The 24,700-nt window shown below is 41.6% G+C and overlaps 2 protein-coding genes across 2 annotated transcripts in view; one reads left to right on the top strand and one right to left on the bottom strand.

Moving 5' to 3' along the window:
* FILIP1L (filamin A interacting protein 1 like) overlaps positions 1-1,531 on the bottom strand; it is a gene marked incomplete at both ends in the record, with an annotated part of 149,149 nt that extends 147,618 nt beyond the window's left edge. Inside the window, 1 exon segment of the mRNA XM_084305879.1 lies at positions 1,478-1,531. Within this exon segment, the coding sequence (XP_084162005.1) occupies positions 1,478-1,531 (54 nt within the window).
* The window catches only part of CMSS1 (cms1 ribosomal small subunit homolog), a 232,741-nt gene that overhangs the window by 151,726 nt on the left and 56,315 nt on the right, over positions 1-24,700 (top strand). The gene's annotated exons all lie outside the window — the stretch shown is intronic.

Below are 24,700 nucleotides of genomic sequence, written 5' to 3' on the forward strand. Positions count from 1 at the left end.
AAAACATACACAAAAAGTTGAAGCTTGGGGGACTGTTTGTACTACTAACAGTGCCTAAATTATCTATCTGTGATTGAATTGTCATCTGACTGGTATAATTGTGTGCTCAAATCCTGGATGCAGTTTACAACTGCCACCTTCACTTGAAGACATGTGAACAGAGGCTGATGGCCTTCAAGGGGGAGTATATATCAACAGTTGTTACTCCTTACTCTCTAGGCTTCAGCACAAATATAATGCAAGGCAGAAATCTTTCCTGTGTGTGTTTGTGGCACAGAGAAACCACATCATGCACGTATCTCAATGAGACCATAATGAGAGTGGTATTCTGGAGAATACTAAAAGTTGTTTTAGTACCTTCTAAAACCTTCAGACTATTGAAAAAAAAACAAACTTACAACGTCTACTGAAGATTTAAACAGTAAAAACCCCTTCCCTTCCACTACTGCCTGAATATAATGTGAGCTGCTTGTAGAGCTGGAGGCCTTTTCAATAAAGACTATTGCTTGTTTTGAGCTTACAAGCATTTACAAGTATGTTATAAATTGAAAGGCTAACATGTCTGCTCTTGCTTTGTCAGTCTTCTCCTTGTGTAACGCAGATCCTAGCAGTCATCACAAAACAGAACAAAACAAAAATTTAGAAATGTCTCCTCGAGGAGAAAGAAAATGCAAGGATCAGTTATATTTCTCACAAGAATTCAGCCTCTGAGTTGAGACTTCCCAAAGACTGACTTAGAAAACTTCTAAATATGACCCTCAGAGGTATTTTTAAGTTGTAGCTGTTCTGCACTGTCGTACAGACTGATTTCTGTTATGCAGCTTCTAGCCTGAATATCCCACCTATTAAGTTGCCCTCCTTGGACAAACCTCTAGGAACCCCTGTGTTAAATAATCATCCAAGAAAATCTTTATTTTGGAAGACAGTCTGAAAAAGATAATCTGTTTTGTCGAGTATTACCACACCTCTCCAAATATACAGTCTCCTCATCTGGATGATCTCATGCATATATCTGTCAGAGTTCTTGCTTTACTTTGAAACAGCAACTGCAGCAAAACAGTAATATATGTAATGTATAAAAAGTTCTTGGGTAAGATCCAGTACAAGCATCTCAGGGTGAAATCATTCTTAATATTATTTAACAGGTACTTGGTGTTTGGTCCAGAGAAACTGGTCACAAGTATGTATTCCTGAAGTGAATGGAACATGCGAGCTTGGATGTTGTGTGAATGTAGGGCAAGGAGACGTGGATCGTAATTTGTCTCTCACCAAGAGTTGTCAGTACATTCCTCCTCCATTTTTGGCAGTGGATTGTTGGTACTAATATCTGCTAAACAAGTAGGAACTCTTCAGCGCTCCTTACCAAAGTAATCTCATCCTGATACTCCCTCCCTGCTTTTTGGGAAGAGAGGGAGAAATATTGGAAACCTCTGGCTTAAGGAAAAACATTTGATACTACAGAAGTGAAGGCCAACTAACCTGCTGAAGAATCACAGGCTGGAAACCTGAATGTTCTGGCAGACATCGTCATTTTGGGAACTGAGCAGGCAGCAGTCTCGCAAAGTTGTCATGGTCTCTCACGTGGTAGGAAGTGGCATTGCTGCCCTGAATACAAACATCCTAAATGAGAAAATGAACAAAGTAAGTAGTGACTCCATAGAAGTAAATACCTTGTAAAGAAGTAAAAAGCAGCATGGACACAGTACATACTGCAACCACCTGGGAGTGCAAGGTAGCAAGCAGTATGAGTCCTATGGGGAAAGGGTGTTGCTGTTTCCAGTGGAGGAGATAATGCCTACCTATGATTACGTCTAAAAGTGAGGAAACAAGCAAACAAACCCAGCAGTCTTATACAATTAATGTTTTTCAATTTTCAAAACTCTTGTTATGGAGAGTTTTTGCACATGGGTGATCCAAACCCGAGGCTGATCAAATATCTCATCTGCCTCCAGTCGCCTTGGAAATGGGGAATGCCTACTGTGAAAACTGTCTGGCCTGGAAGATCTAGGATAGAAGTTCACATGTAAAATAGACATTTCTCCTCCTTTTTCCTTGCTCAGAGCAGCAATTTGAGAGTCCACAGTGAAGTCCACACATTCAACCATGTACATACTGTAACAAGTACGTAGAGGTAAGTTGCTGTAATGAGAAAAAAGCCACCTTCACACTCCATAATGGAGAACATGCACCCATGTGATATTAGCTCCTTATTTATTCTGGTCAGTATTTGTGGGCCGTGGTAACTATGTTGTATGTCTGTTCTTTTTTGCACCCATGGGAGATAATGAGATTGTACAGCAGATATATTGACAGAAGGTGTTCTGTTGTAGTGCTTTTTAAATTCTTTTGCCTTTCTTCTGTTCTCCATGCAGTCCACTTAAATTATCGGTGTGGTTTTATTCTTGTTGTTTGTTTGTTTTTGTTTTGTTTTGTATTGGGGGGAGGAGAAGGCACATCTGTAAAGAATCCCTAAAAAATAAGGAGTTCTTTGTTGTATTCCCAGATCAATTTTGTTCCCTCAAAACATCTGCCTGCATCCACCCGTACATGTCATCTTATTCTTTGTCCCTAATCTGTCTTTGATATCTCCAGGCATCCAAGAGACTGGCCTTTAATCTTTCTTGAGCTCTTGAGAGTTACTCAACAGTTGTGCAAAGCTTTTTTCTTTCTCCTTCTGTGAAGATAGCACAAAGTTAGGAGTGTGTAACGCGTCAGGCTTTTTGCTTTTGCCAGGGGCTGTGACTTGATGGGTTCGAAGATGGAGAGAGATGTTCCTCGCTGCATTCAGCACAGATGCCTAAGAGTCCTTTGCTCCTTCAGGCCTTTCAGGATTCTTGTTGCCCCACAGGGACTTTCTTCCCCAGCTCTCCTCACCCTCTATTGTATGGTGAGGTAGACGTTGTGAAATATACAGGGCCAAAATGGACAGCAGCCCAGAGAGATAGTAGAAAGAAAAAGACCTAACACATTGTCTGAATTTCCTGCTTCTTGGTCAGGGGCCATTATGGATCTAACAGCTGATGATAACTGAACAGTTACCCCCTCTGTTCCGGTTCTTCACTGATTGTTTCTAGAGAGATTCCAGACTAACCACCTCTGGCTTCGTTTCAAGATCATAATCTCAGCACTTGTGCTTACACAAAGGTAGGGTCCTCAACTTTATTCCGTGGCTTGATGTTCTCTTTCCCTGGAAATTAAGCAGTGTCAAATTAAATGTTTGCATCAGTGCTTTCTTTTCCAAGACGCACGGTTTGGTTTTAAAGAGAAATGCTTGGCACTGGGGCAGACGATGTGCTAGGTTTAAGTTCACTTCAGAAAACTTTTTTCTTGGAGTGGCTCATGTAACTTGTTAACACACAAGAAATTATTAAGCTTTCACTTCCTCCACTCCCATTTCCTGTTTGGATGTTGAAAGGAAGCCTTAATTGCTAATTTGTGATTAGCCAGCAGCCCAGAGTGAACTTAATCCTGTGGGTTTGCACGGTACTTGCCCGTGCACATACTGCCTCTCTCCAGAGCAGGCTGCCGGGTCTCACGTTTCACGGTGGGAGCTGTAAACAACCTGCTCTTCTTCCTGTGATTTCACCGCTTGTGTTCTGCGAGCAGAGGTAGTGCTTGGCCTGCCAGTGCTGGAAGAGACGTGAAAACATTGGATGCTGCGAGGGAGTCAGGAGTTTCTTCAGTCTTGCTTGCCCAGGAGATGGCACTGTGCAATAGAGGGATTTTTACCTACGGTGGTGGTGGTAGTGTGACAGGATCGTGGTGGCTTGAGGCGTGACAAATGAGTGAGATTCTGGACTCAGTAAGGGCAGAGTGACCTCTCTTAGGTCACAGCACTCTTTTCTGTGGAAAATGTATTGTACTCTGTGTGCTGTAGGTAGGTTGGGTTTAAATCTGCTTTGCCACCCCCATGCTAGGGAACTGACCTTCATGTGTACTCTAATGTAATCAGGACCAGAGCTGGGTTGGCAGGTGAAGTTAAACTTGCCTCAAGTTAAGCTATAATACCTTTTGAGCAGCTTTACCTCCAAGGTTTTGTGTGTTGTTTGTTTTTTCTTGTGTCCCCCTTGATATTTCCCGTCCCTACTGACAGCAGAGCACAAACAAGAAGTATGCACAATGTAGTATTTGCCTGAAAATTACAAGCTTTTGGGGATCCTCTTTAGGATCCTTCTTTCTGTCCTGGGTTTGGTATGCTCCTGTTGGCATACCAATTGGTTTGGTTTAGTGCTGGTAAATAAAACCCCAGGAACTTTTTAAAATAATCCATGGCCCCACCTGCAAATGCCTGAGCTACCTTGTGCTGCCAAATGCAGGCCAATGTGGCTGAGATAAATCAAGAAAATCTGGTTTGTCTTCCTTTTTGTAATGTTCATAAGCTTGAGACCATTTCCATTTCTCCCTCCAGTAACGGCCTGAGATTGGGAGCGTGTACAAAACCTGAGGGGGCTTCTGGTTTTGGAAGGGACACGCTGCTTTATAAAATCTGAGTCAAGCTGTTTCACCTTCCAGTTTTAATTCTGAAAAAGGTAAAAAAGGGTAATACTTTCTTACCACACAGAGGTGTTACAAATGTGTTCATAGTATACTTGAAAGCTAGAAATACTGTGTGAATGCTAAATATTTTTGTTACTACTAATTGAATCTTAAGTGGCCTATACATCTGCAACAAAGGCTTCTTAGCAAACACATGCCCTTTGAAATAGCCTGACCCCTTCCACTTTTTCAGAGACATTAATAGTTTCCTGGCTCAGCATTTTAGGAAATGTCGTCATAGTCTGGAGGAACCAATAAAAACATAAGTCACCTATTTTGTCTGATCATTTTATGCCAGGATATTTGAGGCTGGAAGCTGTGGAGGGGTAGGAGGGGACTCATTTATGTGGGTGGAAGATGTAAAAGTTTTAATACCATTTTAGTATAACTTTGCATACTGAGCTTCTAGAGCTGTGTGAGAACTAGTGCTTATGGAGTTCAGAGGAAGGGGCTCAAGATAGCTTTAGCAACTAGTTAGCTAGTTTATTCCCTTCCTAAACCATATTGCTTCAGCTCCTGATGAAAGGAATGACATGTGAGCATTTTGCTGGTTTCAGGCTTGCATTGTCCTTTAATAGAGGCAAGAGAGCTCTCAAAAAGAAAAAAGAAAAAAAAAAAAAAAAAGGCAGTGCCTTAAAACAAATGTTGGTTAAAAAAATGATGCAAAAATGACTAGTGGGACAATAGCTTATTGGGTATGGTCAATGCAGCCTGTTTCCCACTAGTAGAAAATGCAATTACTTAAATTAAGGGCTTACTGTATAAAAATCGCAGTGCAAAGTATTGTAACATGACATTATGAAAAGCAAGCCATGATTGTCAGTCACAGGCATGCAGTGACGCTGTGCTCCTTTATGAATGCCAGGGCTTACAATGGGCCGAACCCCACCATCCTTACATGGCTCTGATTCTCTTCTTACTGAGGCAAAGCCTCCAGCAAGTGCCTCGGTGAGTCCTGACCATAACCTCTTGAGAGCAGCCACGCACGGCAGTTTTTCCCCTGCTGTGCTGTCTCCCCCTGCATGTTTCCAGCCACCCCTCAGAGGAGGAGTGATCTGTGTTGTTCCTGACTTGAACTTGGTTTCATGGACATAGAAAAGATGGCCAGTCCCCATCGATCCTCCACCTGTTCCCAAGGTATCCTCCAGAGAGAACCAAAGTTTATGCCCGTTTTGGGAGGCTGCACGCTGTATTTTCTCTTCTGTGTTCCATGGGCATTGGAGACCAGTCTAGTGTTTGTTGGTAATCTAGAGTAACTGAAGGATAACACTTACTTCATCCGCCACAGCTATCTTTTTGGAAAAGAGTTGCAGCACTGAGAGAGACAACCACCACCGCTGCAAGCTGCACCACGATGTCGTATACAGACTCTCCCCTCCTTACTCAGCCCCCTGACTAGAAAAAGTAAAGAGAGAGTCTCTTCAGCTTGTGCCGTAGCCTCAAGCAGAGCTGGTGTGCAGGTGTCATTCACACAGAATTCAAATTGTGTTTAGGCTCCAGTTCATGCACTGCAGACCCATGTTCAAAAATCCTTAAGGATTTCTGAAAGATGCAAAAAGAAGGCATGGTTCCTGAGTTACCTTCAGATCAGAGCCCAGTCTGAAGGGGAGGTTGCTACTGATCTACGGCTTTTACGGTTTATGAATCAAACAAGGTGTTACCGCAAGAGCTACATGAATATGGGAGGCCAACAACCCCACAATGAAGTCTGATGTTAACTCTCACCAGATGTCTGTCCCATGTGTTTTTTGGAGGCTTTTTTTTCGTCCTCTCAATTTGATGTGCCAAATACTGGTTCCTACTTTTTCTCCCACCCAAGCAGAGTATGAGTGAATCAGCCCAGTGCTGGAGGTGTTGTAGCCTGCTGCTTTCCACTCACAGTGGCCATTTGGAGATGTTGCATTTAGATTAGCAACAGTAGCTCACGCTTTCTGCTTGGCCAGAAGATCGTGATTATCCTTTTCTTCATCCTATGTGTGTTTTGTCAGGTCAGGCCTAGATTTTTCCCTTCGTACTTGGCTGTGCAATACCCCTGTCATATACTGGAGCTGTTCCTGTGTGCATGGGAGTCCCCTGGGTGGCAGGATCCCTGAGCGCCGCATGACACCGGGGTTGTTGCTCAGCCCTAGAGCACCATGCTCTGTCTCCAGAGCCTTTAAATGTCTTGGGACAGCCAAGCTGAGGCACATTTCTTTCCCAGAGTAACACCACCATGTCCTGAAGAATCACAGGCATTGAGCAGGAGGCATAGGTGAAGGGAAGTACAACATTGCTCTTTTTGTTGCTTATCCCAACAACAAATTCAGCAGGAAGTGCCTGTGGCAGGTGTTCCTAACAACTATCCTGGGGCTCCTGAGGTTGCCAGACTCCCTCTCCTATTGCAGCCTGCCATGCTCTGATTTCATCTCAGCTAAGTGGGTGTAGGCCTCAGGGAAGCAGAGAATTTTGGCTTTTTCTCTCATCCCTGCTCCTTGGATTGTCAGGGTCTGGGAAAGGAAGAGCTCTGCTCACTTGCATAGTTCATTCATCTGCAGCGGGGAGCTTTCTGATTTGTACTGACGTGCAGTTAAACTGCCATGAGCTGTGCAGGTACCTGCGCTTTCAGAATAAGTATCTCATTCTTTCATCCAACTGAAGAAATGTGACCTAAACAAGAAATAGATTTGAAACAGCATCTATCATTTTTAGTTCCCAACTTGACCCCTGTTCCCTCAGGGTTTTGCTGATAGCCAGATTTTTTTCATGTACTGTAGATATTTAAGAAATAAATACATTTTAAAACAACAGTGAAACTCTCCCAAACTAAAATTATTCAATCCCACCCAAAGAGATTAGTGAAACTGAAACTGGAGAGCAGATGAAGGCCAACTATTCCTTACGCTGTATTCATATTCTGGTGTGTTAACATACGATTTGGCGACAGCAGCCATGTGAAAATGAATCTGTCCCTTCTGTTAGGCTGAATACCCTGTGGTCTCCGTGTTTACAGCAGATGCGAGGACGAGGCCTTGTCTTCAGATGTGTCTGTGCAAGGCCCAGAACACTTCTGGCTCTACCTAAGTAGTAATAATAATGAGGCCAGAACCCCTCTGCCAGCTAGTGAAATGAAAATGCTGTACTTCACAGCTATGTCATTGGAGAATTATATTTCATTAGAGCTGATATTAAAAACCGTGATGTCAGTTTTGAAATGTGGCTGACTTCAAATTTGCAAAACACATAGGAAATTTTTTCGTAATGTGTTGTCGCTTTAGAAGTCTGGCAGTCCTTTAGGTTCGCTCATAAAACCTTAAGCTCTCAAAAGGGGAAAACCCCATGGCTGTTCTCCCCGAATTTTAAAAGCTTCACTCCTACTGCAAGCACTGTTTTTATAGCGCATGTGCAAGTAATGTTCTGGATGCTTTAACCAGCAGCAGTGGTTAGGACCCTCAAACTGGAGAGCTTGCTTGAGTAGTCACGAGAAATAAGGTATTTTAGGCATTTAAATGACAGCTTTTTAAAAGTTGGTGAGCAGGATAGAGAATAGCGGTCTCAACTGTTACTGGTTATTAAATGCACAAGTCTCTTCTTTTGCCTTTTCTTCCCATTTGGTGGCTTACAGACTTGCTTTTCTGGGAATAACTCTGTGCATAGCAATTACTTTGAGTTGGTTTCAGTGGGTCACGAAGCAGCAGAGCAGTTCCCATGTTAATGCTGTTTTCACAAAATTCTGAAATGCTTGTAACTCAGGCTTGTCTGTCTTAGTCATGGTAAAGACGTGGGGTAATGAGTGTCGGCTTTTCAAAGTTTCACACTTGTAAGACTTTTTTTAAAGGGAAAAAGTCTATTTAGCTCTTAGCTGCTTGTTAGACAATATTTAAATTGCTAATGCAGTCTGTGAGTGAGACTAGGACTGTTACAGTTAGATGTATTGTGGGAGATGTAAGTAATACGTTATTCTAGGTGGGGTTTTCTGGTTTGGGTTTTTGCTCAGATGTGGAGAACTTGTGAACATGCATACATTGTAATTTGCTATAATAGAAAAATACATTATGGTTAAACAAGCATATCCAGGTTGTTTGTGGACTGAAGATGTAATGATGGCTGGTTTCCTACAGATCTGTGTCCTTTTCTGCTTGGGTACCGGGAGCTCTGCAATGGCCTAAGCCTCACACCGTGTTCCCTGTCTGAAGCTCCTCCAGGCAAGAGACCAGTCAGCAGCAATGCTGGTGCTGTATCACCAGGCAGGATGTATAACAGCAGAGTTTGCCTATTTTTAATTCCATGCATGCTCTGATCATAATCTTCCTTTGTCTGTACTGACTTTTCACTAGATTTTTAGGAACTTAATATTTTCAGGACTTCTCTCTCCCTTTTGGAATTGGCCAGCAGTGGTAAGGGACAGCGTCTGACAGACCATTGTAAAACGTATCACAGAAGGTTTGCTTCCTAAGGAACCAGTCTCAGATCACCCTCGTAAGTCCATTCTTACAGGTCTATCCAATTGTGCACAGCATTGCTGACAAATTTGAGCAGTGAATCATAGCAGCATGAAAGCTGTTCAAACAGACAGTGATGAAATGCAAGGTAATCCCTGAATGGGCAGATTTAGCTGTTTCATTTTGAATTTGTCAGCCGAACTGTATGAGCAGGTCATTGTCTCCAGGGTGAAGGCAAGCAGTGGGGTGGCATGTGTAAGGTTAGATCAGCCTGTGGGTTTGGGGTCTAGCTAAGGGCGTTGGTGCTAGGCTTCTCAGTTCCAAGGGGAATGGAAGTGAGACGGGTTGGATTTGGAGAAGTCCTCACAGTGTGCATCTGCTCAGTTGGATAACTTCGTGCGCTCAGGGACTGTAAAACTAGGGACAAATACCTTGTTTCTCTCTTGCTTTCTCTCAAAATAATAACAAAGGCGTTGAAATACTCCCTGGAAGCAGAAAACATTCCAAGCTTTCATGGATATGTGGTCAGCCAGCTCTTGCTTGTTCGTTCCCTTTATTAGCAATGCTCTTAATTGGGTGAAGTTGCTAGTCCTTGAGGTCAGTGTGTATTTACTCGTGCAGTTGCCATGGCACTAGTAAGGCAGATATCTTCAGTAGATGTATTTGTGCTCTTATAAGATGTGGGGTTTTATTTTTAGCACTATATTTGTAACATGATAATGGTTGTGGTATTCTCCATATCTCACTGAAGCAGCCCTTATTGATGTTTCTGCATTTGATTGTTTCTCATTTGCCATACAACAGTCTGTTTCAAGTGCCAATGCTTGCATCCATGAGAGGTAGTAGCTCATAGGGCCTTTTTATTTTGGATATTTTATAGGTTAGTAGACACTTATGGTAAGAGACGTTATGTCATGGTTGCAATCTTATATAAACGTAAACTGTAAAGCCTAATCTAGCAGCTTTTAGTACAACTCAATAAACTTGGCTGAGCTACAGCTTATCTTCTAAGGAGTTGCCTGCTGCTGATTTAAAGGCTTCAGGTGATGGAGAATCTAACATATATTAACCATACAAGTATAACTAATAACTCGTTACTGAGCTTTGTCACTGTTAAAAAATGTAGCTTTACTTAAAACAAAGCATAGCAAAGCAACAACAGCAGCAGCAACCACAGCCAAAATCAACCATCTCTTTTTTTTTTTTCTCCAATAGTGAGATTTTTATCATGTTGATAGAAATCAAATATCTCAGTACTTTAGCTTTTACTTTTTGCTATAATAAAATTAACTTTTGGAAAGCCTGAAAGGTTTTCCAATTAAGATTCACGATTTGGAGTTTATTGGAGTTTCTAGAAATTAGTTGTTTGTGGAGTGGCCTGAGACACACTGACACGGATGCTGAATCTCAGCTTTCCCCAGCTGTGCGTACCCATTACTTTAATGACACCTGTAGCTAGAATCTATGAGTCCCACAGTTTTACCACGTGATGTTAGTTTGCTCACTGCAGAAGAAACTGTATATTGTAATGAGGTTTTTGGAAGAAATCCTGAAGGCTGTCACACTGCATATATGCAGGATTCAGGTGTAAGATAGAATTGAAACAGTAAGTAATTGAAACTTTGGAAATACATATCAGCTTTGAAGGAAATGATGAAAATGGAAGAGGTCCACAGCTACCAAAACCAGCTTGGTTGTTGCTGAGTCAAAAGAGGCTTGTAGAACAGTTCGTTGAGGTTTTAGCAGTGGATATAACAATGCAGAAGCATTATGTGCTGCTGCAAAATGCTGTTGTTGAGAATAACAAAAACACCTTTTTCAGTTTCAGTGGTGATAGACCCAGAGGCTGGGTTAGGGGTAGCAGCAATCAACCCCGTCCTTCTTATGGGGTATCTAAAATTTAACATAAAAGGAGGGTTGGAGGGATGCAAAAAACTCCCCCGTCTGTTTACTTTTTATTTTCTCCTTGCTGGAAAATATTTTGTGGCCTCTAAATTAAAAATAGTTAAAAATGGAACTACTGCTCTCAACTGTTTCCTTAACCTTGCTAACCTGAAGTCATCCCTCAGTATTTGTTCAGGCAGACAACTCGGCAGTAACCCCTTTACTCTTTGCCAAGTGGAGGCTATTTAAAGAAGTGGGAGCTGGTGTTTTGTGTCACGCCTCTTCACATTGGTATGTTCTCATGGGTTGTTTCTTTTTTTTATTAAGTTATCATGAGATGAACAGAAGAGACAGTTTTTCCCTATATAGGTATACAACAGCTTCTGAACTCAAGACTGGTTTTCTGCCTGTCAGGATGCTCAAACATTGTTCAGGTTGATAGAAACTTGAGTGAGATTGAGAACCAACCCAAGCTCAGGCATGGCTGAGGCAGGTGGGTTGGCATCCCTTTCTTGGATGAGCCATTTCCCATTGCAGATATAATCTAAAGGCTATGGCCGTTCTGTTCTTAATTTACATGCAGTTTATAAGACAGTTCTTGTATTTGTTTTGACCATGTGTTCTTGGACGATTTTTCAGGATTTGGGGTTTACTGCTGCTGCAAAAGGCTTTCATAACAGCCTTTCTTGTGTTGGTTGTCTGTGTTTATTTAATGTTTATTATTTTGAAATTTACATACATCACTGCCATTTCCTGGCAAATTATGAAATGGGCTTTCCAGGAATCAGCGTTGTTGGGGTTTTGGTGGGGTTTTGTTATTTGGTGTCTTCTTAAATTGTATTTATTTATTTATTTATTGGTAAAGACAGGTTCTTAATCTTTTCTTTTCTGGTGTGTTGTTTAAGTGATAGACCATTATATGAAACGATATAGAAAATAAATAAATTTACACCTTAATTCGCGTCTTCAGGGAGCATGCTATGAACAGACTCTGCTTGGCAAACAACGGGACTGTGCTCTCAGCGAAGAGATAAGTTTCCAATTTAAGAAACAAAGCGAAAAGACTGCAAGTTGTCTGAAGGCACTTGAGTCTGCCTCTTTCCTTGCTTCCTAGGCAAGCAAGGTAACCCACTGGCACGCAGGTAAACAGGCATCAAATAGTATCTGCAGCCCCTGGGACCTAACGCAGGGTAATGCTGTTGCTTATTTGTTTATGTAGGACTCTCGGTGTCCCTGGATTTCCAATTCTTGCCCTCTGAGCTATACTTGAAACAAAATGCTTTGCCTAATCCTAATGAAATTGTTGATGACATTTAGGATTATGGTGTAGCTTTGCTTCTTTTTTCTTTTTTTTTTTTTTCAGCAGAGCCTATAGTCAATGGTGGAAGTCAGAAGAGCATCGCACTGAAAAATGTTTTGGCTCTTGAACTTTAAAGAAATACTAATGTCAGCTCAGCTGAGCTCCCAAATTCATGTTTGGCAAAAGAAAGATTACATAAGCAGAATTTTTTCCCCACAATTTGAAAGAGTTGGTCCCTGTAACTTCATCGGGCTTCTGCGTTCAGTCCTTGGTCAGAAAAGGAAAAGCGCCTTTCATCCAGGGTGCAGTCAGCAAGCCTGGCTTTGCTGGCCCAGAAGGGCCAATGTCTTTCTCCTCTTCTCCCACAGTAATGCCTTGGGTCAGCTGAAACAATCTTGTGCATCACATCCAGCTCATGAAGTATTTTTTGGGCCAGGCTGAAGGTACGCAGGGTGAACATTTGAAGAATTCCAAAGTTCTAATTTAGTGTTAATAAATTAAGAATTGGTGACTGCAGAAAAATGCTTACTGCACCCCCCTCTAAAAAGAGGGGTATTGGAATTCAGAAAATTCACCTTTGCGTTTAGCTGGAATTTATTTTCATGCTTTCTGTGAGGATTGTTTGGTCTGATCTTGATGCCTCTGTTTGTGTTTCTAATACAAATGCTTTTCATTCTTCCTCTAAATTATACCAAATGCTCAATAGGAAGAGCAGATGTTCGCCAATTATATAGGAAAATAAATTGAAAAGAAAATAAAAGCTGGAAGGGTGTTTTAGATTCTAGGTCACTCTTGAACAGGGAAGGTCTGTTAGGTTATGTGAGAGCAGACAAAGGCAAGTGGCATGCCCCAGCTCCTCCCTGGCCATCAAAGAGGCCATCAGCCCACCAAAGGCCCAGCTCCACAAAGCTGGAGGATCACAGGGGCACAATGGCAGGCAGAAACCCAAATTAAGGATGCAAAGGAAGGGACATCTTGTCTGGGCCCTTTCCAAGGCTGTCCCAGGAGAGCCTCAGCCCCAGGGTCCAGGTCTGAACCCCATCAAGATGAATCAATGCCAGAGCACCTTTTGGACTGAGGGGGTTTGCTGCTAAGGTCCATGGGACGCATGATGGGATGGAGGGCAAGAGCATTTGGGGACTGCACAGGACCTCTTATGAGATGTTAGGGGAGGTACCAAAGGCAGGTAAAGGGTAAAAATAGCTCAACTGGAGATGTTAGAGACTGGCAACCATGTATGCTTTTAGGTTCTGTACAGCACTAGGTGAGCTGCTGAAGCTTGAGTTAGTAGATTGATATTATGGCAGTGAAAGAAAGTGATATGACCAAACTGACATCTTTGAGCATTGGCAATTAAGTAGTGACGTGCTGTTGTGCTTCCTTTAAGCCACTTGACATCCTTTTTATTCCCTCTTACATTTTGGCTACACCACAGAAAGCTGTAATCAGTCTGAAATACTCTGCTAACAGGATTAGTAGCATTAGAACACAGCTTCTGTCTCTTGATGGGCATGCTTGCAACAATTCATTGCAGAAAATGCAAACATAATTTGTCTATGAATTCCAGAGATTGTTGAAATAATATATGCTGCTTACTTTGCAGCTGCATGCAACCACCTCTTTCCTTGATCATCAGCTAGTTCATCTCTTCAGAATTTGCCCGGTGGTAATTTTTATTCACCACTGCCCTTGGAAAAGCATCTGTTAATCATGGTTACTTTCCTTTCAGTTTTAAAATCTTACTAGAGTGGACGACCCATACACCACTCATTTAAAAACTTAAACACAAAAGTAGCTTCTTTGCCTCCTGTTGCCCTTTTTCTTCCTATCTCACCCTCCTTTAAAGGAGAATCTTTCAAAACAAGTTTCTAGCTTGACTTTTCCTCCACTTGAAAAAAAAAATATTTTGGCTGTTCAATAAGAAGATAGAAGAAGCAGAGTTACATGGAAAAATTATGGCTACTTTGGTCACCAAACCAAAAGGAAGATCTGGACGAGCAGAATAAATTAGTTTGGAATTTGGCCAAGCTAGCACTGGGTGAGGATGGACAAGTTTGTATCTTCTAAGGAGCCCAGTAAGTGGCTAAGACTTGAGTTTTATGTCTTTGTCAAAAGAAGACACCCTGAAAAACACCATGGAGGAGGCAATATGGAAGAAGGAGGGCTTTCCTTGTTACTTTAGTAAATAGAAGTGCTATTTGTAAAGTACTGAATCTTAGGCATTGGTTTGAATGCCATGCAAGATGAATTCGCCCATGCTCTCTTGCTGAGGTCAGATGAGGTGACTAGGTACATTATGATACCTTTTTTTTTTTTTAATTTTACTTTTTGAATGGTTTGTGTAAGCTCCTAGATGAGAGTGCTTTAGTGCAGGGCTGTCTGTTTAATAACACCCCATCAGGTGCTGATGTTAAATCTGGCTGCAGCTTTTGAAGGGTTTTGATGATGGATTGCCTGGAATCTGTGAGCTCTGACCTCTGTAACAATGTTAGTTTGAAGCCTGTCTTTACAGACATACTAAAACTATTAGATCTGGTAACTGAAGCAGCATGTGAGATCCCATCATTTCTCTCAGTGCCTATGTGAAAGCCTCCATCTCATCATGACCTTGTGGCATTTGTTTTCATTCTAGCAGTGGAAGCTGAATTTGGAACCGTTTTCATTGCAATTGAGAAGTCCCTCAGGAGGGAGCTCTGCAATAGCTTATTTAAGGGGTTAACTCCTTGATAAATTACACAGTCAGCTCTCACTTCGCTCTGCTGGCTACCTGGGTTTTGGATTAGCAAGATTATGTCTTTTCCTAACATCCTCTGCTTCATCACATTGTTGTGAAAAGTATGAATACAGAGTGAGGGCTGAGCTAATGGCAGTGCCCGCTGCGCTTTAAACATGCACCCACTTCTTACGGAAATGTAGTCACTATTTATTTTCAAGAAATAATATGGCACGGGTGTGTTTAGAATAATTTTACGTATGGTTAGTTTGCTTTATGTTTTAGTTTTGTCTGCTCATCTTCTCTCAATTTGCCAGCAAAATGAAGAGTTGACTTAAGACAGTTCTGAGCTGAGTCCTGAACTTATGTTTTCATCTTCATCTACCTGAACTCTTTTGCCTTCAGTGTGTTAAAACCAGTAAAATTAGAAACAAACTGATGGTTTGCTTATTTGTTTCTAGTGTACACTTGACATTAGCTGTCTTTCCACAGAAGAGAAATGGCTTAACTCTGAAATAAAAAAAAAAAACAGTTTTTAGGGCCAATAATCAAATGTTTTATTTTCTGCTGGAAAAGTCATAGAAAGAAACACCAGATGAAATATTTGCCTCTTTTGGAAGCAAATAAAAATATTTAAAAATTGTAATAAAACTGTATTGATAAATTCTGAAACTAGAGTTATAGGATCATTTGACTTCCTGTTCATATTTTGTGGGTGCACTTAAGACCCTTTGAGGCAAGTACAACCACATGCAGGAACTTACTTAGTTTTGTGTTTTGGCTTTGAGTCTTTCAATGCAAGAAAAGTTACCTGCTCAGCAAGATTGTCACTGGTTGGTGGCTGCAAACAAAATGTGCAGTTCTTAGACTTTATTATCAAATGAACTTTTGTAATTTAGTCTAAATCAGGAGAATGAACCACTCAAATTGATTTTTTTAAGAGTGCTGCATGGAAAGTAGAGAGGTAAGATTTCCTTTAAAGAGTGTTTAGCCTTTGAAAAGTTTTGTGTGTTTTTTTTTTTTTTTCTTTTCTTTTCTTTTAAATGATTACAACATTAAAGTCTGTTTGCAATCTGAGAAGAAGTTAAAACATAACAGCATTTTACTTCATGTTGCTATATTTTATTTTTAGTTTCAAATCTCCTCAATATATTGACCCCTTGCTTTTACCACCAGCTCAGCAACATTTGGGTGAAAAGAACTTGCTAAGCTGATTGGAGCAATGCAAGAAAGATTAGTTAATAAAGATCAGATTTGGATGTCATGGACATCTTATGTTTCTGTGCTCATTTAAAGACAGTAGCATTGTGGAGGTGATGAGAGAAAATACTCATCAAATTTGTCTTTCTTCAGTTCCTTCATCTTTGAGTTTGTGGAAGCCCTCTCAGACTGAGCACAAGTAGTGATGGACATCTAAGCAATGACCTCAGAACTGATGTTGCAGTTTCACCAGATTATGGAAGGTCTACTCCCTCTCATGTGAACCAGTTGTTTTTGCTGGCAATTTGAGTGTCTGTTTATTCCTTTCCATGTCTTAGACCTTTCACCTGAAGGAAGCAAACTCCGAGAAGCCCAAAGCATGTCTAAGGCACGTGAAAGTCTCTCAGGGGTTGCTTTCCTGATCTCTCTCTGTTCTGTCTGCAGTTCGTTGAGGCCAGCAGCTTGGCAAGGACTTGCCATAGCACCAGCTGGGCACACACCGAGGCTGTGGGGCGCTGGGGCCAGGGCAGAGGGCTGGGGCTGGGGCTGGGGCTGTCTCAGAGCTGCTGCAGGTCTCTGCAGTAATTGTGGTGTTGATGCTCAGAAACATACTGCTCCCCGGTCTGTGGGGTGAAACCACCCCGTGGTTCTCCCATCACATTCCTTTCACATCTCTCAGGATCCACTGACTCAATGTTAAAAAAAAGACTTGCAACACATGCATCAATTCAGTCCCACTCTATTTAGTATGTGACTCAATCTGTGGAGTGAAACTCATAGCATGAATAGGGAAAAGCTACTATCAGAGGCACTTTTTCCTCTTAGACATTGTCTACTGTTATTGTAGGCAGCTTATCTCTATTGTGTCTAACTAGCCTTCTGCTTTTCTTTTTTGTGGCTGGGACACGGTTCTTGTTGGTGATCATATACTAGCTGCTTTTATTTCCCTTTACCTGAAGGATGAGAGGCAGCAGGAAGTATTCAGCTATGCTGAGAGAACAATTTCTGGGCTCAAAAAAGAAACTAGAAACCCTTCTAAGAAATGAGTAATTCTGTTTTGTCATCCCTATCTTTGGTGAATGCAGATTACAACTTATCCCCATATGCGGTGCTTCTGCTGCATTGTTTGGGGCACCAGTTTCAGCGCTGCTGCTTCTCCTCCACTGTTATCTGAAAGTCTGTCCTACACATATGTGGAGTATGTTTACCATCAGTCTTGATAATAGACGCTTTTCTTCTGCTTTCTCCTTGGTGGTAAGCACATGGACTCATTTTTTTAAAGCAGACTTTTAGCTATATAATGTCATCTTCAGGAATGAAGAGGTCCTTGGGTAATGCCTAGGCTAGTCAAACATTTTCATAGTCAATAAATTACTGCCTGTGCTTAAAGATCAGTCTTTTGTGAGATTAAACCCAGATCTCTTCATATATATATACATATATATACATATATATTATCGGAGACTTGGAGGTGTTTTTTTGGTTCTTACATTTTCTATTCATATAAACTGTCCTTAGAAACTTTTAAAACATCTAACAGTTCTTACTGGGAGCAGAGACACATTCGTGGAGCCTTGTCAGATAAGCTGTGGACTGTGCAGTTCAGTAAGATGCTCATAATTCAGCAGATGTGCAAGCATTTAATTTCTTTCCTTCAGCTGTAGTACTTTTTTTTTTTTTTTGTAAATATTTTTCCTCTTTTTTTCATGCAAAATCAAAGTGGTTAGTACTTTTTTTTTTTTTTTTGCTTTTTTTTTCATTAAGGTTGCTCAGTACTGGTATTTTCTCTGAAGTTAAGAAATAATATTCAAATTATATCTGTAGTTCTAAGGTGTTGCTTTACATTTTGGAGGGAAGAGTGACTTAGCAGTTCAGAAGAACTGCTAAACTGTAGAATTTGTGACTTAACCTTTTTTTTTGAGAGAAGTCTGTTATGTGCCATGTGTTGTATTGATGTTAAAACTTGTTTATAAAGTACCATGAGAGTGGGAGGGTGGAATGCTTTAGAAATCCTAAGGGATGTGAAATTCTAGTTTGGGGCAGATACTTACAATATTTTTCAACGTCATTGTGAAAATGTAGCAAAATACCTTAATGTATATATTGAGGAAATTCAATGCCAGATTCCTTTTGTGTTTGTAAATGGATTCATTTCTGCAACTGGGATCTAAACTTTGGTCCCTACAAAAGCAATAGGAAGTTTGCCATTTAAAGCAGCGTGACTAAGATTTGACTTATGGCTCGAGATAGGGCTTATGCTTGGGCAGGATTTTTCTCTCAGTCACACTGGTGTAGCTTCAAAATGGTTTGCTGGTGATTCTCAGTAGCCTACAGTATTGGGTTACTATAAATAAAACTTCTCCAAAGAGATTTAGTATTTGTTAAGGAAAGCTGTGGGAGGATTGTCTCTGCTCATTCCACATCTCAGGCTATCACAGTAGAAGAGGAAAGATGAGGCTCTCCCTAGGCAGCTAGGACAGAGGTACAGAGGACTTCACAGATCAAAACCAGCTTGCTGAGCTTGACCCAGGCATCACCTGAGAGTAGAGAGTATGTTTCAAATTTGTCTGTTTTCCATTTGTGTGGGTCAGTGGTGAAATATTAGTTAAGATGATTCTAGTAAGATAAATCTTTATCTCGGATGCTCTTGCAAGTCTGTACTGGCCATTCAAGCAGATCTTGTGGCCAGAAGTGCAGGAAGATTCTGGCTTCTGGTAGTGCTGGTGTTACAGAAATGGGTCACACTCTCAGTGTGGTAGCTAAAGCAAGCAAATGGTTAATGCTTCAGGCCTTCCAGCTGTTTTGGCATTAATTAAGAGAGTGAGTGGAAATGATCACCATGTTAATTATGCTGTTACATTTTTTTCCAAAAGTAAAACTCCCAAATTACAGTAATTTTGTGAAAGTATTGCAACAATGCTCTTTAATGAGATCTTAATGGCAAGAGGATGAAAATGACTATCTGTAGTGGGAATGCATGACTTACTACCAAACATCAAGAAATATCCATAATAGGAATTTTGTTTTATAGCCTTTCTAATATGAAGCCAACAGATCTAGCAATCCTGTTACGCAACATATTTATGCACTTTGCTAAGTTTTGATCACTAGACTCCCCAAGGAGTTTAGAAGAAAGGAAATAAAAAGCCCCTGACACTCATGTTGCTGACCTCCTTCCAACCTGCTAGCAGCAGCTCTTGTGACATTTTTATTGTTTAGGGAGCAAAGTATGAAACTGTCTGCAAAGGCACGGGATCCCAGCTATTCTGTGAAAGATGAAAGTTTCTGATTGTTTTATAGGATATATATTGCCGGTGCTAGAGGCTGTGAAATTTGCACTTCAGTTTTTGGAATGCCCCTTCAGACATCATCCAGGGAAATGCATTTAAAATGTACTTTACCTAGAATACTAAGCGAATCCCACAAGGCTTTAAATAACCTGTGTTATAACGTCACTGTGGTTACACATGAGAGTAATTAGCAATGCCGTGTTCTATCTCCTACATGACTGGCAGGGCTTCAGAAACGCTGCGCTCTGGAAATTCACATTAAATATTTTTCCATGCTTCAGCTGCCTGTAAGTCTTGTTATTCATTTACTTTTAAAACACAAAACAAAAGAAATTATTAGTCACTGGAAGAAAATGCAATTGATCTAACTGCTGTGTCGGTTCAATTTTCGGTTTATTGCTTTTAGCTATAAACGCGCGTTGGCCGTAGAATTCCTTTGTGCTCACAGAAGAATTCCTGTGTACGTCAGAGGCACGGTGAAGACCCCCGGTAGGCTAGCGAAGCTAATGGCATCGAGGTGTGAGAAAGAGATGGGAGCAATCGGGGCTAGCTAAAGGATGGAAAGAGTTGGCAAATTCAGGGTGAGGGGCTCAGGAGAAAATAAGCACCAAATCGGTTTTAACATACACTACAGAGAGTTGCAGGGCGATGAGGTTTTAGGCCTAAGTAGACGGAGCTGCTTAAAGCACGTCTTTATAAAGACTCTTCCTTTACTTCCTTGTCTGTAGCATCTGTGCTAAGAGAAGGGCAATTTATTTCCTTTACAGTACCTCTGGTTCATCCTGGAGTCGTTTAGTTGGGTGAACCAATTAAACGTCGCGCTGGGGAAGAGTTTGTGAAATATCCCATACTTTGAGCTCATGAAGCTTAAATGAGATGTTTGCTTACCCAACGCTCTTCCTGCTTGCTTGCGTTCATGACCTAAAACACCTGGTGATGCAAGGTCTTGCTATTGTACTAGCTCATTTCTTGGGTGGCTGCTGCTTTCTTAGGAATATAATTTATTGCTTTTCTGCTTACTTTTCTGCAGCTCTGTCAATGTAATGTAACACAAACTTCAGCCACAACTAAGAGCTGTGTATTGTCTTGCACGTGATGAGCTTTTGTCCTCTTTGAGTGCAAGATAGAAAAAAAGCAATTTCTCCCCAACTCTTGTTGATGGCTAAGAGCAGTGGTGGGTTTCTACAGCTGTCCCCACAGAGTGTTCAGAGGGTGTTACTGGGAGCCAGCTGTGATGAGCTCCTACTTACATGCTTCCTAGAAATCAGCTCAAGTCAATATGCAAACTTGGCCATCTTTTTCACTGGAAGGCATCTAAGGAACTAGAGTTCAAAAGTAAGTTAAAAGGAGAGTGAAACAGATGTGTTATGAATAAAAGTTGTTATAGGCAAGTTTGTGCCTGGATATATGTTTTTTTTTCATTTATAGTTTGAATAAAACAAATATGAAAACAAGGCATAACCTCATAATAAGCCACCTAACCATACATCATTGGCTTGTATAAGACAAACATCCTTTAAAAAAAAATAAAATTAAACTCTTTGCTACCTTTACTTGTTCTGCATTTGGATTTGTTCTGGATTAAATTCTACAGATTGAGGGACCACTTTGCTCTGCATTACACGCAGTGTAACAAAACCAAATCATACAGTACTGGTACTGTATAGATGCTTTGTTTCTAGGTAATGATACTTGTTTCCTTTGACAGTGACTATAGAAAAGTTTAGTCAATCTATTTTCATTCTGTTTTTCAGATGTCTGGTATTTGTAATGAATGCATGATCTGTTAATTCTCCTCATTCCTTCCCCTCCCCAGTGAAACAAAAGTGCAGTTTCTGCTCTAGGATAAACTATTGCTTCCTTGTGGTTCTGTGTATCCCCCATGTATCAAAATGGCTGGAGGAATTCTTCAGAGAATCAAAACTAGGATCTCTTGAACTTCCTTTTAAAGAAAAAATGCGTGACTGCTTCCCAGTAGTTTCTTTTACTGGACTGTACACGAAGAGCACTATTATACATATGTGCTCAGGAGTGTTGTGACTTTAAGTATGAAATATGTTAGATGAATGTCAAGGGGGGACCCTGGAAGAAAAGCTACAGAAGTTTCATCCCTATGCGTGGAGAACCCTGCTGGGACCCTTCATCCTTGCCAGTGAATCACCATCCCTTGGGAATTTGTCCCAATGTGCTAGATAATCTTTGAAATCAGGTAAAAATCAAACAGCTGCAACTCTAAGCTGTATCTGGCAGGGGGAAAGCGTGCTGTCCAGCACAATTGCCTGTTGGCATCTTGTTCCTTTGTCCGTGTGCCCTTGGAGCTGGAGACACACTGGAGCTAGCCATGCCTACAAGGAGTGATCCCAGTCAACCTTCCTACTCCATGTCCTGCACTCCGGCAGTGAGTGGATGGTGCTGCCCTCTCCCGCTGCCTCCTCTCCTTGTCCTGGCCAGCCAGAGCTCCTTTGTGACTTGCTGCTTTGCTGGAGGTTACCTGAGCCTTTCCAATTAACATCACTTCTTTTGTGAATTTTAACTTTTTTAGCATCTTTGTAGCTTTTAATATGTGTTGCCTGATTGATGGCTCAGTTTCCAGTCTCTGGGTTTCATTTTGTTTTGTTTTTATATAGCTGAGTTATAGCTAGATGTTAGCTATGAGAGCTCCATTTCTTGCTGCGGAGATGCAGCTCCTTGTTGGCTGGGCGAAGAGCATAATCTGCTTACATGTGGTGTGTCAGAGTTTGGAGCCCAGGCCCTGAATGCATTGCCAAGAAAAAATCCAAAGCTTCCTTCTCAGCAGGCCATTTTCTTCCGTTTGACACAGAAGCGGTCAGACTGAGCATCTTCACTCACAAATGAAAATGCAGGATGATGACAGTAGCTGATAGGATCTTTGTTGTGGCAGGGGATTGCTTCACGTCTCTCAGTCTTGAAGAAATCTGTTTCATCGCTGTGGTTTGGCCATTCACAGAAAGTACCTCCGCTTCACAGCAAACCGTGATGACTAACGAGGGATCCCCACTGAGGCCAATTAGAGCCTTGCAAATGGCTCCTTCCTCAGAAGGATTAGAGCAGATGCTGTATTTTCCACCCTGGTGACTCACTGGGTAGTTCGTGAAAGCAGATGCTGTGTTCCCTGTAGGTCATGCCACATATCTGCATCTCCCCACACTCTTGATCCTTCATAACTTTCAGCCCGTTCAGGTCCATCTCGTCCTGGGTTCGCACCAGTCGGGCAGGGCCTGGTGGAGCCTGGCCTGGCTGTGTGGGTGAGAGCCCCTCCAGCCCTGCCGCCTTCTGTGGCTCCACTGGCCTGATCTTCTGTGCAGTGTATGTCACCGGGCTATCTGCTGCCCCACAGACACCTTATTCTTGGTGAGCCATGCTGCCACAGCCTGGATTAAATCCATATTTAAATCCCTATTCTTGGCAAGTCTCGCTCAGTGGCTTCAGGGGACCCTAGGCCACAAGGTGTGTTTGCTGAGCCCTGGTGGTTCTCCACACATCCCACAGGTAGGTCCCTGGCAGCCAGGGGTCACAGGTTCGTATCTGGGGCTTCAAAAGGTGCCTATTTAATCTGGATAATTTTTGTTTTGAGCTCAGTTCAGCCCCACGTCTAAGAGGAGGTTTATTTTTCTGAATCTGTGTTACACTGTCCGTTTCTGTGCTAATACACATGTGGAAATGCATCATCTTTGTCTCTGTAACTACAGGTTATAGTTCAGTTTCTGAATATTCTGGTGACACCTCTCACATAAATGGGACAGATCTCTGGTAACTTAATTGGGTGTTGGAATTTCTCACAAGAAATTGAATGCAAGACTGCCTGCTCCCTTCAGTTTTGAAGAGGATTAGTTTTTCTGGGGGGCACTATCATCTCTGCTAAAAAAGAAAATCTGAAGAGGTTGAGGCTTACCTGCTATCTCAGTGCAGTGCCCCTGTTACACAGCCATTTCCCCAGATGTAGCATTTCTCCTGGACTGACTAACTGCCTTGAAAAGCATGTCAAGTTCCATGTCATGTCACGAAATGAAGCTGGTTTCCTTCGCTCCCCTCCCCTCTTCTCAGGCGCTAACATCCTTGCCTGAAGATTGTCCATATTGCTGGTAGAAAGTATGCTTTTTCCAACCACCCACAATGAGTTTAAGCTGTAGGAGAATGCATTGCTGTGCATTTCTGTGTTAAAAAGGCTCTTCTATACCACTGGCTCTGCTTGGAGGTGGTCCCATTGTGTGTCAGATTGTAATTTGTATGTTGATATTAGTGTGCTGGAGCTTCTGGTGGGGATTGGGATTCCTTCCTTCCATGAATGCAAGTAACCTCCACTAGCTTCTCTAAATGAATATTCCCTGTCCCAAGGACTGCAGAGCAGCTAACGAGGTCTGCATCTCTGCTAAGTACTGTTGTAAAGGACATCAGGTGGGATTTGGGTTTTTCTGCAAGAGGACTCTGGTCACTGTGCTGCTGGACTTCTGGAGGCCGTATTTCAGGTGAGGTAGGCAGGGGAAGGACATACTAACGGTAACCATGCAGGTGAACGGTCATTCAGAGGAGAAAGAGAACATCATTCTCCAGTAAATTGAGTCTGTTTTCTTTATGTGCAAACACAACTAACTTCCTATCTGTTTGCCCTGAGGTTTTGCTAGGATAATTGGATAATTATACATCTTAAAGAAACTGATGTGATCCACCGATTCTTTTAATCACATGTCCATAGGGAAGAAGGCCTGATGACATTGCTGCTACCTTTTTTTTTTTTTTTTTAAACAACAACAAAGCCAACAACCTGAAATACTTTTTCTTCAGTTTCTAGCACAGACAAATCAAATTGCAGTTTGGATTAGCTGTGAACAGTCAGCTTGACCTATAGTGCTGTTGCTGGCTAATATATGGCAGTTTCTCTGATGAAACAAGCTTTAAGTTGCCTTTTTTTTTATAGCCACCTTCATGGTACCTTTCCTGTGCTTCTCTCCATTACTAAATATGTATAGTCTCTTTTTTCTTACTTTTTTTTTTTTTTTTAACATCATCTTAAAACTGGAGATGAGGAAAGAAGAACCTAAATTTGATCTCTGTCCTGGTAATTGTCCTGTTTTCTTTCCTCTAATTACATGTATTAGGATCAAACACAGGAGAGCTGTGCTGAGAAAGGTCAGTGTTGGCATCATGCAATGTGCTAAAGCTTGCATAGCAGTGCTGTAAAGTATATCATAGAAAGCACAGAAGAGACGAACTGCTCAGTTTTATATCCAAAAGTGGGGATAACTGGTTCCTTAGTTTCTAGAATTGGCTGTATTCGCTAATGCCTGGTGATTAAATTCAGTAGGGACTAGACGGTAGAGGGGCCTTTGGATCCTTCCCT

This window comes from Netta rufina, assembly GCF_964035555.1.
Source record: "Netta rufina genome assembly, chromosome: 1".
Classification (NCBI taxonomy): Eukaryota; Metazoa; Chordata; class Aves; order Anseriformes; family Anatidae; genus Netta; species Netta rufina.